We start from the raw sequence: 17,479 nt of genomic DNA on the forward strand, positions 1-17,479 counted from the left end.
ATTTCCCCCCTCGGTCGTCCCGACACCGCCTTGGCATCCATCTCGCCACCGTCAACCCGCGAATCACAAGGCTCCGCGGACGCTCTGCGAGTCACGTAGGCAACGTGGTTCTCAGACAACGGTTCGTCGTCGAGAAAAATGATGCAAACGACGACGTGTATTTAAACTTGCTTTGCCGTCGTCCGTGTGTGTAAAACGCTAATTGCCAGTCTCGATAGTCACGGCGATAACATTTAGGTATGTCACCGTGTCATGATACACAACAACGCGATCGCCGTTTAAACCGACGAGAATCGACGATAACGATTGTTTCGTTAGACAAAAACGCCGAAAATTTTCACGATCGCTCGTTTGTTTCTCTTAATTATCTTTCTGATCGCGTATACACAATTCTTGTTGGTAAAAAAACATTCTCTCTTATAAATTTATGGACAGACGCGTGAGCGTAACTAGCAGGTGTCTAACAAAAACAACTCGCCCCATGTCCATGATCAAAACACCTGATGGAAATGTAATTTTTTAATAGCGATAACAAGCGACACGCGACTTTACTTTCGTATCTTATATGTGTGTGTGTGTGTGTATATGTGTATATATTAATATATGTATTATATATGTATGTATGTAGGTTTATATGCGACGATGACTTTTGTGATTTTACTTCGGCGAGAAGTTGCGTGAGAATCGCTGCCGACTCTACTCGATCTGATCGCTCCGGTCGCCGGTTCCGACCGCCGCGCCATTTTGCGCGTAATAATACGGAACAGTAGGCAGTTTTTTCTTTTTATGCCTTACGTTCGCGCTGCGTGAAAAAAAAAAACAACGAATACGTCGTTTCTTCGTCTTATGGGGGGGTAATCTACTTGGCCAGCGTTCGCGTCTTTGTTGTTTATCACGTGTTGTACGTGTAGCACGTAGTAGCATAATACATTAGAACGGCGTAGTAGAATTTTAGACAAAGATGGCGAATGACGAACAACGCCGCGGCGTGGCCGTCGGCTTGTTTTCGGCGGCGAGCGAGAATGCGCGCGCAAGGTTGCCGTTCGGTCACGTACGCGTCGCGCATTTGTGGAAGAGAGACAGAACGAGAGACACGCCAGAGAGTTATCGTTTATTAAAAGATCGGAGGAAAAAAAAATTTATATTGTAGAGCACGCGGCCTTATCTTTTCGATAAGTACAATCGCAAGTAACACGCATTTTGATTTTACACGCATGCCGATTATCCCCCTTTTTGTGTATTGTATTTATATATCTGCGTGTTGTTGTTACATCTTCTATGGACATATATTACAACCGTAATCGTAATTATATTGCAATTGCGCACGTGAAACTCGCAGAGAGAATATCCGCCGTTTCTCTCACACACAGCATACATTCGCGCTGCTCATGTATGTACGTGATACACACATGTTGAGCAGGTAGTTGTTAACATCCAGCGCGCTCTTGTGCTCCGGATCGGGGGAAGGGAGGGGAAGGAGATGACCATCGTCGCGCAACTTTGCCGGTTGAATAGGATCGGCATCACGCCAATTTATCAACGTGAGCAGCGTTATATATCGTGATACAACTGTTATTAGCGATTCAATAACCCAGACGCTTTCATCCCCTCTCCCTTCTCTCTCTCTCTCTCTCTCTCTCTCTCTCTCTCTCTCTCTCTCTCTTTCTGTTTCTTTCTCTCTTCGTTCTCTATCGCACTGATTGTATGCAAGTCTCTGTTGTGTTTGGATCGCGTCGTGCGCGCCCAGTGACGCCGTCTCGAAGACTGCAGTTGGGTTAGGCAGGGTTAGGTTTGGCATTCGAAAGAAACCGACTCTCTTCTGTCAATTAGTATAGTGTGTGCGTAGAACGCCTATTTCCTTCACCGTTCCGTCCTTAAATTCCTTCGTTTATCCGAGGCAGATGCTGCGTGTTTCTTTCTATTCGTATAAGTTTCAACGACGATCCGCGCAATAAAATTTTCTCTTCTCCGTACGACATACATAGAATTATGAAATTTTTAAAGAAAAACCCTATTTTGCATTTTTTTATTTTCTAAATTTTTTTATTTCAAGAAAATTTACATACAGAGATTTCTTTAAGCGAGAAAAATTGCGCAAAGTTTTAGTCCAGTCTTTTTGTGAAGCGGAAAAGTATTTTTGTACAAACGCGCGCGCATGGAATCGACAGAGCACACTCGTAAAATATATCGAACGTTTTTTTTTCTTCTCAACACGAAATCATATCAGCGTATGACACGTTGCAGAAGCTTCATATTTTTCGTCTCGACTTTGCTGATATGATTTTGTGTGTAAATCCAAAGAAAACCGCGTCCGGATTTATTTTCCAAACGTGATACTCAATGTGATTCTGCGTTTGTACAGAAATATTTGTTCATTTTCAAATAATAATTTATTTGTGTTTATTAGTTTTAAATAAACTGCACGAGACTTCGGCGATTTTCCTCGTTCTGACGTCAAAATCGAAGAATGGTCGCGACGAAACTTAACAGATTAATTTTTTATGTTATCCAAGCGAATGTATAACTTCAATGTTATAAGTATATATTAAAAAAATGACTCTTCGAAGCGCACAATATTGATATACGATAATGAATTGCGAGACAATCGTTTAAATTTGCAAAACAAGCAAGTGTCGCGAAGTCGTAGAGTTGGCGCGCGAGAGACGCGTCATCGTTGCGTAACCTGTTAGACAATGGAGGATAACAAGAAGCGATGAAAATACGATGATGGGACGGTTGTGTGTTATTGCCAGGTTTACCGAACTTTGTTTATTGCGCGCGCGCGGTTCTGCGAGACGCAGAGCGCGCACTTTTCTCGCGTAAACACGCGACGAGAACAGTGCCAATATTAGAAATTGCAATACGCATAGCACACACGGTCTTTGTACGTTGCACGCACGTCTTTGGCGCAAAACCTTTCTATCTCTATGCCTTCCGATTTATATTTACGCATACACGAACAAAAATAGTACATCGCGTTAAAAAAGCGCCACTAATCTCGCGCGCTCTTGTGTAATGCGAGATTAGCGTTTGCGTCATGTCGCCACTGCTATTATCTCAGTCGAAGTATCAGCTAACCAATTGATTTATTTCACGAGACTTAGAACGAGAGGGAGACGTAAGAAGAGTAAGCAAAGATATAAAGAAATGCGCATCGTACAGTTTGTGTGTTGTCCGCTTCTCTCCGCTTCTTCGTGTTTCAAGGTTACTCTGTCAAAAGAGAAAAGAAACTTGCGAGCTCTTTTTTTGTTCCACGAACTGCCCGAATTGCAAAAAAAGAGTATCATCGCGGGTTGAAATTACGTAATAGCCGTGTTTTATCTTTTGGGAATGACGACGCGGACACGCAATCGATGATAATTCGCACAAAAATTGAAGATAATAAAATAAAAGTAATCAAACAATCAATAAGCGCGTATATAAAAGTTATGTAAATACTTCGAAGAAAAAAGTGCAAAAAAACCAATTCTCTTGCATATTCTTCGCGAGATTTTTCGTTTTTGCGCACACATGTTTAATAAAAATTAAAAAAAAATTAAGCGAGCTCTCTTGGAAATGATGTAATTAATTGATCTCTGTATTACGGCTTATTATACAAATTCATAACATTCTGCGAATGTTACGAATATTTAATTAAAATTAATCGCTGTTTTCGTCGCGCAAATAAGCCGTTACATGTATGTACGCAATCCACTACGCATTATGACTCTGAATTACTAATTGATCAATTCTACATAGAAAGAAACAGAAGTGAGCGTGACTCACTCAGAAAAAACCTTGCCGATCGAAATTTGTCTCGAATCTCTCAGTCGGGCGACGATTAATTCTCCGCGCGAAAGCCTCAAAATAAGCCCGACTGTCTTTCGTGAGAAAATGTTTTATTGAATTTTTCTCGCGTTTGCGTGCACGTGTGTAATCTTGTGAACACATTTTCACGACCATTTCTTCTCGGGAGTTGCGCACGGTCGTTTCTATAATAATCACGCGAACCGGTTTCCACACCGACTACGCTCTCAATGTGTCGAGCAAAATCGTCAACCTATATATATATATATATATCACCTATATATATGCGTGTGCATACTACGCACATACGATATTTTCTTTTTCATCGTCGAACATTTTTGCGAGGATGTTCGCTTATGAATGAAAACGAACGTGTTGCAGCTCGCTGTCCCGTTCATTCGATTGTCTTGTTTCACAGAAGAACACAAATAAATCGTAAATGTTATCGCGTCTTGTATGTACGAGAGAAAAGAGAGAGAGAGAGAGAGACTTATTAAACAGGTTTAAGAGCTTAAGTTATGCGCAATTATTAATCTCGGAATTTTCGAGCTTGAACTGCGTAGTGTGGGCGTTTCGCGAAACAGACGTTTGGTATTTCATAAGACGAAGAGTCAGGTGTTATCTGGTGCTTATCCGCGCTCGTTCATCTCTTTCCTCGTGTTCCAATGTGCGCGCTAATAAGCAATGTTTATAGCGATAAAGGTGTATCACGTGCGATTAACATGTCGAGTAAATAAACGCTCGCGTGTGTACGTGTTGCAAGATCGTGTGCATATATATATATATGTGTGTAATATATGCATAATTTACGAGGATAAAGAAATAAGACGCAAAAATTTGCGCGCTAATTATCCCGGCGTTCTGTCTGGTTTAATGATTGTTCGTTCCGCGGTTAAAGAGTCGAATCCATTTATTTTAATGACAAGAAGCATTGTTACTATTTATGTAGTGATGACTCATGAATGTTACACGTTGATTGGACTCTCGCTACACATTTAATCAAATGGGGACAAAAGTTGTTTAGACGTTTTACCGACACGTGCTTCGTAAGTTTTATTTCAATTCTAAATTGTTTTTTTTTTCTTTTTTTGACACCCTAAAAGAAAATCGCGGATTTGACGTATTTTATTTGATTTTAAAATATTAAACAAATTTTTTGAATATTAAAAAATTTTGTAAAAATTTTGGCATCTTCTTTCAAGTATCTATTAACATGTTCTCTGTTTTTATTTAACGAGAAACCACAATAATTTATTTTTTATTTTTGAAGAGAATTATTTATTTTTTATTTATTTTGTATCTTTGAAGAGAGTTTTTCTAAAGATGCTGCAAAAAAGCCCTAAAGATCAGACTTAATGGTACAATGTTACCTTTTTATATATTTTCTATCTAAAAAATATCTATATAAGAAAAATTTCACTCTCTTCTCTCTGTTATTGTCACAACTTTATAACGCTGAGCAAATATGTTTTTGCGATATGGTTCGCAAATGTGTTTCGTTTTTACTTCTTTTTCGGGTGGATTTGTTATATTTCTGAAGATGGTTTTCTCCCTCTTCGCATTAGTGTTATTTTTATATCGACGTTTTGTGCGTATTATATCAAGCTGCTTTTGAATCATGATGTGAAGTGAACTGAAATATCCGCAAGAAACGTCGGTATAGAAGTGTCGGTGTAAAAATATATAATGCGATTCAAAGTCGAAAACCATAAAAAAAAATTCTTATAACACATCGCGAAAGCATCGAATGTTAACGATTTGATGATATGTGTTTATTGGAAAATTAAGAAATTTCGGACGTTTTTTTTCGCGCATGATGTAACGCGAATGCGCACATTGTATCATTCGCGATAAACTTAAAGGCGAACGATCCACGGATATATGTATGTGTGTATACAATTTTGCGCTGGAGGAGGGAGGTTACGTAAGCGAACGGCGACGTCGAGAAGAAACGAACGACGGAGAAACGAGCGAGAGAGGAACCATCATGCCAACCAGAGATGCCAGTTCGTGGACTTAGTAAGCATTCAGCATCAAGTGGAGGGGATACGCACACAGGCGACAGCCGTGTCCGTGTGGTTGGCCAACCATTGGCCGAAGCGCCGAGCGCACACGGACACGGTTGTCGCCTGTGTGCGTATCCCCTCCACTTGATGCTGAATGCTTACTAAGTCCACGAACTGGCATCTCTGATGCCAACTGGTAAACACGCCGATCTCATCCATATATTTTTAACGTATTTGCAAGCGCACGTGATTTGTCTGAAAAAAAAAATGACTTATCGCTCGTGTTGCGAAGTTATTTATCTTTTTTTTTTTTTTTTTTTGCACCGAGCCACTTGTGCACGTGGTTCGATTCTTCGGATAGTCTCGAGTCTGACTCAATATTTACAAAGGTGAATCACACACGCGCTTTCTCCGCGATCTTTCGAAGAAAATCTACAAATCCCGAAGCATATCACGCGAGATTGATGAATATTGATGAGGATTATTTATGAAAAAAAAGTACAGTACGTGTAAGAAACACGGGCAATGATTGCAAATAGCAATATTTGTTGCGTTTCTCAGCTTCTTTCAACTTGTCATATTAAACAAGATCTACTTGTGTCAAAGTGCATCGTCAATTTTTTTCTTTCTTTCTTCATTTGCATAAATTTCGAGGGTTCAAAGGTCGATTAAGTCTGATTGCACAAATCGGGTAAACACAATGTTTTTAATGTGCACTATAAACCGTACCAAACTACGTTGAAATATAAATAATAAAAAATATTGCAAAGAAAAAGTTACAAATAATTCGCACGCGGAGATGTTGGTGACTTAAACGCCCGATGTCTCTTCTTGTTAAAATTCGGTTGTAGAGTGTGGTTGTAAAAAACTTGCTCGGACAACCAAAAACGAAAAAATGTACTACTAATAAAAATAGAAGCGCCAACTTTACGCATTCAGCTCTTTGACGCACCGCATCCGCAAGAATACGCCGCAAAAAAACAATAGGTAGTTACTAAGAATAGTAAAAAGAATTATACGTTGTGCGCAATTTCATGACGCGAAGCGTGAATAAAATAGGCGCGTGTGTGCGAAGATCGAACTCAATTAAATACTTTGGCGTGCAAAGGCAAAAAATTCGAACATCGTGTCGTTCGATTGCACGCGAGCGAGAAATTTGAAATTTCTCAAAGTTCAAGGTTCTGGAACTTGGTCGGTTTTGCTTTATCGAGTTCGTCATCGTTTTCACTCGCGTGTTGTAAGAGAGTTGTGTGTGTACGCGCATTAATATTATTATATAATATTTAATACATACACACAATATATACCTCGTACTCGTATCGCTTTCTGGTGGAAGTGTTCCGGCGAGTACCCGCGGCCTTCATTGTGCGCCGCACGTTGGCTTCCTGTTATATATTTTAGCACGTAGAAAATCTACGCTCGCAACGCATGTATCGCGAAAAAGATAGTAGAAAACCGGTTTAGCGTGACGCACAACTATCGGTCCCAAAATACTTTGTGTGTGCACCTCTTTTATATATTGTACATAGACAGAACGATGCGTGACGAGACTTTTAAATTGTTTCCTCATCTGTGGTGGAACAAAACAAATGTTCTTTCTCACGTATTGTTTTTATTTTAAATGGTAAACCGATCGAAAAAAAACTGACTTAATAATATGCGTTTATACTTACGAGAGAGGAATAAAATGTGTGATTTGTTATTTATCGCGTTTTGTGTTTGCGAAATTTTTTATGTCGGCGACGGCGACGTCGAGACCGAAAATCGTACGCACTGACGAGCTATACTTATCTTGCATTATCTGACTGACCTTGTTGCTCAGTTGACACTTCGCAATAGCTGATAATATATTATACGGCGTCGCGTGTTTCGAGTGAGTAAATTATCACGCGATAAACGAAGAAGAGATCATAATATTGTGATAATAAGAAATACAAATAAAAAAATTCTTGATTTTAGAAATTACACGTGCACGTTATATTGTAAAACAAAAAATAAAACGACGGGATTTATATTTCAGAAGTGAACGCGCAGCACGCAACTACTACGTGTGTCTCGTCGTTACCTGCGCTTTTTCCCCCACGTGTCGCTCGCACATTTTTACGAACACGGTGCTTCGCGGAGAATATTTTTTTTCACGGGGGGAATCTGGATTCTGAAATCGCCGAGAAACATGTTGTTGTAAAAATTCCGATGAGGTTTTACTTGCGTAAAAAAAAAAGACGAGGTTACCTATAATACATATATTCGGCATTGAAAACAAAAATCTTTCAGATATAAATTTTAAGCGTTTATGTTTTCAAAACAAAACTCGGTTGCCTCGCGGCGCCACAACTTTGCGGCGTGTTGTATTTTTTCGTTCTTCCGAAATATAAATGTCTATCAAAAGGAATGAAAAAAAAGAAGGTACGCGAATATTTTTTTGTCCGCTGCGTAGAAGACTTTTTATCACGGTTCGCACGTGTTTATATTTCCGTAAAAAGAGGCTTATGTTGAGTGAGTCATTTCGCGACCATACAAATGACATTGATATTTAAAATTTCTTCTGCTTTTAACAATAGAAATCGAATATAATTCCTACGAGGTCTGAATCATTAATTTTGTGCAATATATATATATATATATATATATATATTTAAATTGTTACTATTGAATATATAATAATAAACAATTTTTGCAAATTTATTTCACTTGGATAAAACTGTCGTTCAAAAATAAATGACATTCAATTGTGCGTTCACGTGTTAAATAACTTGATGTGACGCGCGATTGCGCTAAATACATAATTCTTTTAATAAAAATATAATTTCTAATTAATTTTAATTACACGTTATCAACACGCGCGATTTGTCGATTTCCAGAAATTTGTTTTCTCCGCGAAAATATCGACAACGATTATACCCTCGCGTATCTTCGTAAAAGTCTCGAACATGTGTACAAACACGCGATCGCTACTCACGAAGATTCCGTAGAAAGTTCGCGTCAAATTGCTATGTTAATAAAAAGTTATTCCATCGCGCGCGCGTTTCAATCAGACATTTCACCCACGAAGTTTGTGCGTGCGACGACGACGCGACTCGCGTGCGTTTTCCTCTCTCGCGAATCACACCTATCGTCGTATATGCAAATTCGTATTGTGTATACATATGTACAATGTAACAGAGAGTGTGTGTCTGCGACACGAATAGTCTTTCAATCATGGCCGACGTGGTATAATGTGTTTGCCAAGATTGTTCTCCACATTCGATTCACGTGTTCGACAGTGTGCTCTCTTCCAGCGCAAATATACACGCAAATCGCTTCACGAATATCGCGCGTTGTCTCTTGCTTCTTTTTTTTTTTTTTTTTGTTTTAATCAAGAGAGCGAATACATTTTCCGCGGAGAGATCCGATAATTAGATTTACATCGAAGTCTCATCGTTTCCCTCGCGATATTTCGCCGTTGGGTTTTTGTTCGATAATGTGCCGTCGAGTTCTACGTAACGATTATGTAACCTGTCTGATCGGCGTTGAACTCAAGTGCACACAAAAAAAAGCGACTTCTTCTTCCCACGCATATAACTGGTCTTTTTTGTGGATTCTTCACCGGGTTATTTTTGTTTTTTTTTTTATGAGCAAATATAGCTCGGGAATATCGCGGAATGACGTGCGCTCAAAGTTGGCACTTAAATTCGTCGTAGCATCCTCAAACGTTGATTTTGCGAACTTTAGAGAGAACTTCTAGATTTTCCTTCCTGGATAAAGCGGTAACTTTCAAATCGCAAAATTACTCGCGAAAAAATATCTCGAAGACATAACTTCGAAACCTAGAAAATTGTGTAACATCTTAAGATCTCTAGTATATTCTGTGTCTATATCAACTATAGAAAAAAAAAAAAAACTCGGAATCTCTCGTGGAATTTTGATGCTGATTTTTATACACACGCGTTAGAACGCGATAAAAATAAGTGAGCGAACAGTGCGCGTTTTTGCGATGGAGAAAATAATATTAATAGGAAGTACAGTTTCTATCCGAGTAATGCGCTCGTTGAGAGAAATTAGAGGACAAATGTGCGATAGCAAATGACATTTATGTTCGATGAACTCATGGCTCGGACGATTGTTGTATAGAGCACGTTGCGCGTTTTCTTATCGTACGAGGCGAGATCAGATTAACCACGTGGGTCTTCATCGATCGTTCTGAAATCCGCTTGCGCAACCGTTTTTATTCCTCGTCGCGCAATATTTGTCCGTAACGAGTTATATGCAGCAAAAGCTGTTATAAAATTCGAATCGAATCAACGACACGATGATGATCGATGACGCCGTAGAATATATCGCGTTTATCCGCCTCACCAATGACGGAGCGAAATAATTTCAACATTTTCAAAACATCGATATCTCTCTACTCGAGCAATCGAATCACACAACCACTCGTCGTCGAATCATCCTTGAATGATCCGATAAAACCCTGTCAAACCAGAATGTGTGACTCGCACTTCTTCGGCAGCTACGTCTTTCCTTATCAAATTAGATATTTGAAGGCTGCTACAAAAAATAACGAAAAATATTAACGAAAGATAATTAACACAATGGAAACGGTTACAATGACTAGAACTTTGTCTGCCTGATAAAAATTTCGTTCTTTTTTTTTTTTTCCATATACAATTTCCATATAATCAAGATATACCGACGCAAAACGAATTCGTTGATAAATAAAAAAATAAGTGAAAAATTGTAACGAGAACGATTTCGTGACACTCGCGGAAAATAGGCAAAAAGGCAATTATTACGTGTGTGGTGTGATCCAAAGTGGCTTAGCCGCTTATATATAAATCGCGAATTTGAAACCTCACAAGAACGCGTGTGTTCTTGTTCTTGTTATAACATTATACAACCTTTGACCTATTTGCGGAAATAGAGAGGCGTTTTCGCACTTGGGGTGGCATTTGCAGTCGTTAATTTGCAAAATGAGATCTTATTTACGCGTGCGTACAGACAAAAATAAAACAATCTTAAGTCAAAAGACAAAATTCCGATTGTAAATCCGCAATCTTCGGTGACCGGAAAAATTTTTAAACTTAATTTTGTTTTTATTTTGTTGCTACGTTAACGCAAAGATTTCATTGGCCACCGAATAGAGTTCTCTACAGAACGATCGTCCTGCGATACAAAACACCAGGACCGTTAGGCGTAGCCTCTCGTCTCGAGGTTTATTCGTTCACTCGTTTCCTCCATCTTCGCAACTGCTATGGCGATTGCGAACCACTACTAAAGCTTTATTCACGGCGTCGAGCTTGGAGAGCTGTCAACCTTGGCCCATTTCTCGTGTCTTCGACCGACCTTTCTTTCGCATTCTATTTGTGCTTCGTGAAAAAAAAAGAAAAACTTACAGGATCTTATAAACAAAACTATCTATCCGATTATCTTCTCTCGTAAGTAATTATTTTTCATAACTATTAGATATTAAAATCTCGCGTTTCAATCTCTCTGTTTTTGCAGTTGTCTTCACACTTGTTCTTTTTCCCGTGAAAGCTTTTTTTTGCGCTAGTCCGCGATAACAAGTAAGAAAAAAACTCAGCATCAAGCAAAAGCGTAATATGTTACGCGTAGGTTTTTTTTACTTGCAACCGATAAATATACACAAAGAGATTGTGTTATATTTTGTTCAGCAATTCTCGTCGTCGCAATAGTCCCACTCCTCGTCCTGAGGCAGAGTATCGGTTTTCGGATTTTGAGTCGGTGTGGCGGCTGTTTTGGTTTTTCCCAATATTCCTGATGAGAATTGAAGAGACAGAGTGAAATCTCATTAAAGCAACGAAACTCATTTTATTCTAACGATACAACTTACAAATATTGTTTAAATATTTGTTTGGATCTTGTTGTTTATAATATAAAATATTTTTATTTTATATATATATATATTTTACAATTTTACATATTTAAAATATCCGTTTTTCTAAAAATATATTGAATTTTTTTGGCGACAAGTACTTACGAGAGAACGTAAGTGTAATAAATAAAATAAATTATAAAATGTGTGTGTGTGTTATCACAAGATTCAAGGTTTTTTTAGTGATAAATTAAATAAATAAAAAATGTGTGTTATTACAAGGTTCAACATTTTTTAGTGTCTCGTTAACGACGTTTTAGTTTACCTGCCATTTTTGTATGTGCTTCTAACATCGGTTTCTTGAGATTTCGATAAATCGTATGTCCGACTTCAAAAATATGATTGACCACAAATTGCGCGGTGCAGAGTATAATAACAAGGAGAATGGGCAGACCGAGGCTGGTCTCAAAGTTGTCGAGAAACAACATGACCGACTCCGGTAGCAAATCGTCGCACATTCTCGTTTCCTCTGGCTCGTTCAAATTAACCTTTACACTTTGATTTTGTGACAATTCGAAACAAGGGTGTCTAAGATCGCTCCGCACACGTCATTGCCTCCTCATTTTCATTACATCGTGTGTGTACGTTTTGATTCCTTGATTTTTTTTTTTTTTTTATATTACACGCGTGTTTTGCTCGAAACTAGGAATTTCTTTTATCAAATTTCGTATCCTATCGCGGCTCGCATATGTTCGCGATTGGTTGACGATGTGAATTTGGTGACAATCACACACGATCATATTTTTGCATTTTTTAACGAAAGAAAATTGCGATATGTGATTGAACAAAATATATTATAATTGAATTGACAAAATTAAATTAACGTGTTCGCAAATGCGCTAAAAATAGCGCGAAATTACACCGAAAACTGATTACGGTGACGCGTCATTGTCCGTGACAAGATCTAGCTCTAATTGCGCTTGTGTGTTAACGAAGAAAGCTTTCTCGTCGAAATCGTCGTCCTCGATTTGTCGAAAAATCGCCACCTCTTTACTTCGCGGGGTTATTATTTTTGCAATTTCGCTCGATTCGGACTGAGACGGCAGAGTACTATTAAAGTCATTTTCGGACAGACAATAATCGTGATACAATAACGACCGACAGAATTCGGAAGACGGAGAAGTCACTCCTGAGTTCGCGTCGACGACGTTGGATCCCAAACTCAATGTCGTTGTTGTTTTCTGACTGCTCGCGAAGGACGTGCAGACGTAAAATCGTGGATCGACGTCAGTAAGGGGTCGGGTCGATTGTTCGTCGTTGAATGAATGCATCACTTTCGAATCGATCGTCAATTGTGAGACGCTAGAACTCACTGTCGGAAACGCGTCCTTCGTATCCGCGTGCAACAACGGTGAAAACGTCGTACGATTTACGATGGTATCGTGCATGGACAAATCTCTCTCGTTGTCGATTTCGATCTCCATCGATTCGTCATCCGGTTCTCTGTTCTTCTGTCTCGATAATGTATTCGGCAACACGTTTCCACTCGTTTGCTCTATCAAAGCATTCTCGGATGAAACGAGAGTTTTGCGTTTCTCGTGTTTTTCCGTTTCTTTACGCGTGACTCTCGTCGATTTTGCAGGAACATGTGTTTCCCTCACGAAAACCTGCGTCGCTTTTGAAGGAACCTGTTGCCTGCGTTGTTGCAGATCCAGTTGCTTCATAATGCTTATTATGTTCGCAAACGTGAAACGATTGTCGTCCAGCAGCGCGCGCAACTGAACGACCGTGTTGTAACACGATTTCTCCCATGACGAGGTGCTCGCGAGGGATGCGAAGTTTTTCTGGAAAAGTGAGAAAACAAAATAATCGACTATATTTGAGAAATTTTCGTGCAATCAGAATTTTTTTGTAAATTTCGAATATATTTTGTACCTGCGCGCCGAGAACTGATCGCTGATTGTTCGCGTATTCGCGCGCCTTTGTTGTGACGCGTTTCGGTAGAGAGGACACTTCCGCCAAAGCGATGCCGTAATGATCGATGGGTCCTATCCCGAGAGTCAACTTGTGATTGTACGTCAGGCGTAACTCGCCCGAATCTTCCGCATCGGTTTTCGTCTCGAAACAATGACTGAACAAAGCAGCAAGACAGTACAAGGAAAGAAAAAAAATAATAATGAAAATAAAGTGGTGGATAATTTGAAAAAAAAAATGGTTACACAAAAGATGATGGATGTCATCGATCAAGATGTTCACGTACATTGTCACGTTATAGTACATATTGCTTAACGCGGTGAGATGTAAAAAATGCGTCGCGGCGAACGTGAACGCGGACGTCAATGATAATTTCTCGCATATCGACCAAGCGATGGCCGAGCCTTCCTCGACTGTGGTATGTCGGCAGAGCTCGTCCAGAATCACGAGCGACTTGGGCGTGACGGATTGCAGAATGTATTGCGCCTCTTTTATCTAAAAGAGAGTCGCGCTTATTCGATTGCGCACTATATATATATATACCATTGGCTTTTATTTTATTGATTATGACTTCGATATTATTTGAAAACCAAATGCTAATTAGTGAGATAAAATGATTAAATCCGCAATTTTACCTCAACGACGAAGGCGGACGCGTTGAGCTCGGCGTCGTCGCGAGAGTTTATTCTGCAAAGTATGCGATCTGCGACGCGAAACGTTGCTTTCGTCGCCGGTACGTAGGAGCCGATCTACAAATTAAAGCGCGCGAGTAATGAACATATCAGTATCTCGAAATAATCACTCAAATCGTATCAAATTGTTGCGATTAAAAAGACATCGCGATCTCTGTAGAGACGGAAGTTGCGTCACCTGTGCCATAATCTGAAGCAAAACGATCTGTTTTAAGTACGTAGATTTGCCGCTCATGTTCGGTCCGGTTATCAGATGAAAATTATACGATACCGAAGCATTCTGCGTTGAAAAAATATAAATAAATAAAATATAACAAGATATATACTGTAGCTACAAATAGTGTTTAAACATAGATTGAGATTTTTTTTAGTCACAAAATCTCTTTTAACAAATTTCAACATCACCACGTCATTCGACACGGGAAGCTCTCGATTGAATAATTCCATAATCGGATGCAACGAGTTTATCAATTCCAACTTCGTTCCGAATGACGGTCTCACGTATTCCGGATTACTGCTGATTTGCGCGAGCGACAACATCAAGTCCAATTCCGCCACATCGGCGCTAAGTTGAAACAAACAGCCGACGTGCTGCTTAATGTCCTCCAGCAGGTGAGTCAGCAGTCTGCAAACTGTCTAAATAATATAATACCATAAGAAGAATTTCTCGGGCAAATAACTTACGTGTTGCTCATCATGTAAATTTCTTCGCAAGCTTTCTTGCACTGTTTGTTCAACGTCAATAATGCCGTCGTCGTTACCGTGAAGGATCTTCTGTTCTTGCGTGCCTGTGCGAAGAGCGTTGTTGCATGATGAAATTCGCACATTGTGTCGCAAATTAATCAGTCTGATTTTTTTTTTAACATATCTGAATAAAAATCAAGAAATACCTGAATAAATTCCGCCGGCAAATCGGAGATCTTCATGTTCAGATTTCGAGGCACGGCTACGTTGATGTGGTAGCCCAGATTCACACTGTGTTCCAGAGATAATAGAAGCTTGTGCTTCACAGACAATTGCTCCACCATGTCTGTTTTTAAATTCCAAAAGTGAACATGATTATCCATACTTTAGATTTGTATATTTGTACATTTTCTTTTTATATTTTATTTTTATTTTTTTTTTTAATATAAAAATATCTAAGTTATATCAAAAAGACGGGAACAAATAGTAAAAAAATTAACACATATGTATAATATATATATTTACTCTTCATGTCGCTGATTAATTCGCAGTAAATTTGACGAGCAACGTCCAACAGTTCATTGATGTCGGCCTTTATAGCGAAACAACGCTGCATACTCAGAGATGTGCATCCTTTCACGAATCTCGCGTCCGTGTGTATCAGCGTCGAGATCTTGTCTTTCATAACTCGAAACTCGGAGTTTGCTAAGTTCTACAAATTTACCGTCGTGCATGTACATATTGCGACAACAAGATGCGCAAACACACGTGTTAATTAATGCGTCTAGTCGAACTTGACGAAGAGAGAGAGAGAAGAAGATTGAATTTTTATATACCTTTCGCGTTTTCACGAAAAACGGATGGACGCCGCTCGCGAGGATCGCCTCTAATTCTGGAATGTTGTCTAGACAACTCTTCAGAAGTAATGCGTAGTTTAGGTTTCGTTCCGCGTTCTGTATATCGTTAACGTGCAAGGGTTTCATCGCCAGCGTCAACAAACGATCCGTGCCGAAGAGACGTTGTATCACCGGCTGTGAAAATGGATGGATTGTCATGGTTGGATGTGGATATTTTTGTTTTGTTTTTCTTTTTTTTTTTTTTTTTATGTATAACATAGTTGCGCAAGCGGACACACCCCTGCGTCACACACCCCTGCGTCACACGCTCGACTGTATACCTGAAGGCTCATAAATAAAGAACGGTTGTTCACCAGTTCCGCAACGCAAGATTGCTTATCTGCGATCGAACGTTCGTCGCAAGAAGGTTGAAGAATAGATGCGCGCAGCAATCTTCTGCCCATGGGAGTCACGCAGCGATCCATGGTGCCCAATAGACTGACAATTGGAAGCTTCGACTGCGAGGCGACCAGTTCGAGACTCCGTGCGCTCTCGAGATCTGCGCGAGATAAATCGTTACGAAAAGTATTTCACGTGTTATTTTTTTCTTTGTCATTTTGTTTTTTTTTTTTTTTTGCGTCGTATCGTCGTACCGATCATCGTGGTGTTCGGCGACCCCTGATATTCTATTCGCACGGATTTCGGAACGTAAACCGTGTGCTGGACGTATTCCACGTACTTGAGCAGTGCCGCGGCAGCGGCCAGAGCGTAATATCTGCGATAAAAATCGATAAAAAGACGATCTTCTCGATAAGCGTGTCTATAAATTTCATATCGTCATATTTACTCTGATAACAATGCACGTGTAAGAATTTAATGTTAGCGTTTACTTTTGTTTCACTATTAATTCCACACTCGAGTACTCTCTGGAACACAATGTTTGCACGCGTTCCATGCCGATCGACTCGTTGAAATGTATGCGCGAGATTGGCGTGATGTTGAGCGCGTTGAATTTCTCTTTGATCAGTTCGTACAGTTTATTCCCGTGGCCCCGACGCTCGCACATAGTTTCAGGCATGAGTATCTCGAGAGAACAAAATTTTTCTAATTTTTAACTTTTTTTTTTTACTTTTACAAATAGAACAAATAAAAATTACTTCTATACCTTTTTGATCGCAGGAAGGGTCACTCATCGCAAAATTTAATACGAAATAAAACAAATCATTCACTTACTTCTATCGGATCGAGAATATTGATTTTCGTTAGAGTGTTGACGTAAGTTTGGCAGTCGCTAATTTGACAGAGAACCAAATACGGATACTGAAGATCTATCGCCGCCAGGCCAACTTCGTTTCTGGCGTCTCCGCGACCGGCTGTTAACGCTGTTGTTGCGTGCGAATATGTTTTAAATATTCCGTAAATAAGAAAAGTCTCTGTTGTTATTTAATTGTCGCTCACCAATTACTATCCAAGAATCCGTGTTACTCGATGTACTAAACTGCGTCGATGTACGATTTCCCGTTCTAACAAGACGTGCATGTTGTATAAACGTATAAACATAAATTGATTTGAACATATAAAATTGATTTTATATTTATCTAGACGTGCAATTTGTATGCACGCAATAGCTCACCCCACGCTGCTGGAAGTGGTCGCCGGGCCAGATGTGAAAATGAGATCTCTACGCAT

General features: G+C 39.4%; 1 protein-coding gene across 1 annotated transcript; it reads right to left on the minus strand.

Moving 5' to 3' along the window:
* Positions 1–11,390: 11,390 nt before the first annotated feature.
* On the minus strand, positions 11,391–17,479 carry LOC109855309 (mutS protein homolog 4-like). The gene is made up of 16 exons (XM_020429427.1): positions 17,424–17,479; positions 17,249–17,313; positions 17,020–17,172; positions 16,681–16,894; positions 16,444–16,565; positions 16,118–16,349; positions 15,791–16,040; positions 15,480–15,666; positions 15,161–15,300; positions 14,955–15,058; positions 14,676–14,895; positions 14,449–14,550; positions 14,214–14,327; positions 13,540–14,073; positions 11,930–13,448; positions 11,391–11,546 (listed from the first exon to the last, which is right to left on the minus strand). Exons 1-15 carry the CDS (start codon positions 17,477–17,479, stop codon positions 12,537–12,539), a joined length of 3,405 nt encoding a protein of 1,134 aa, XP_020285016.1. The 3' UTR covers positions 11,391–11,546; positions 11,930–12,536.

The sequence above is a fragment of the Pseudomyrmex gracilis genome, unplaced genomic scaffold (genome assembly GCF_002006095.1).
Source record: "Pseudomyrmex gracilis isolate BER0280 unplaced genomic scaffold, ASM200609v1 scaffold_87, whole genome shotgun sequence".
Classification (NCBI taxonomy): Eukaryota; Metazoa; Arthropoda; class Insecta; order Hymenoptera; family Formicidae; genus Pseudomyrmex; species Pseudomyrmex gracilis.

What these genes read in the sequence shown, in the direction of transcription:
- LOC109855309 (XM_020429427.1), bottom strand. Translation starts at nt 17,479, where the DNA reads ATGCGTAGAGATCTCATTTTCACATCTGGCCCGGCGACCACTTCCAGC. An exon ending in TTTTCGTGAAAACGCGAAAG is followed by an intron (nt 15,667 to 15,790) that starts GTATATAAAAAT and finishes GTAAATTTGTAG; the next exon opens with AACTTAGCAAACTCCGAGTT. An exon ending in TGCCGGCGGAATTTATTCAG is followed by an intron (nt 15,059 to 15,160) that starts GTATTTCTTGAT and finishes CTCTTCGCACAG; the next exon opens with GCACGCAAGAACAGAAGATC.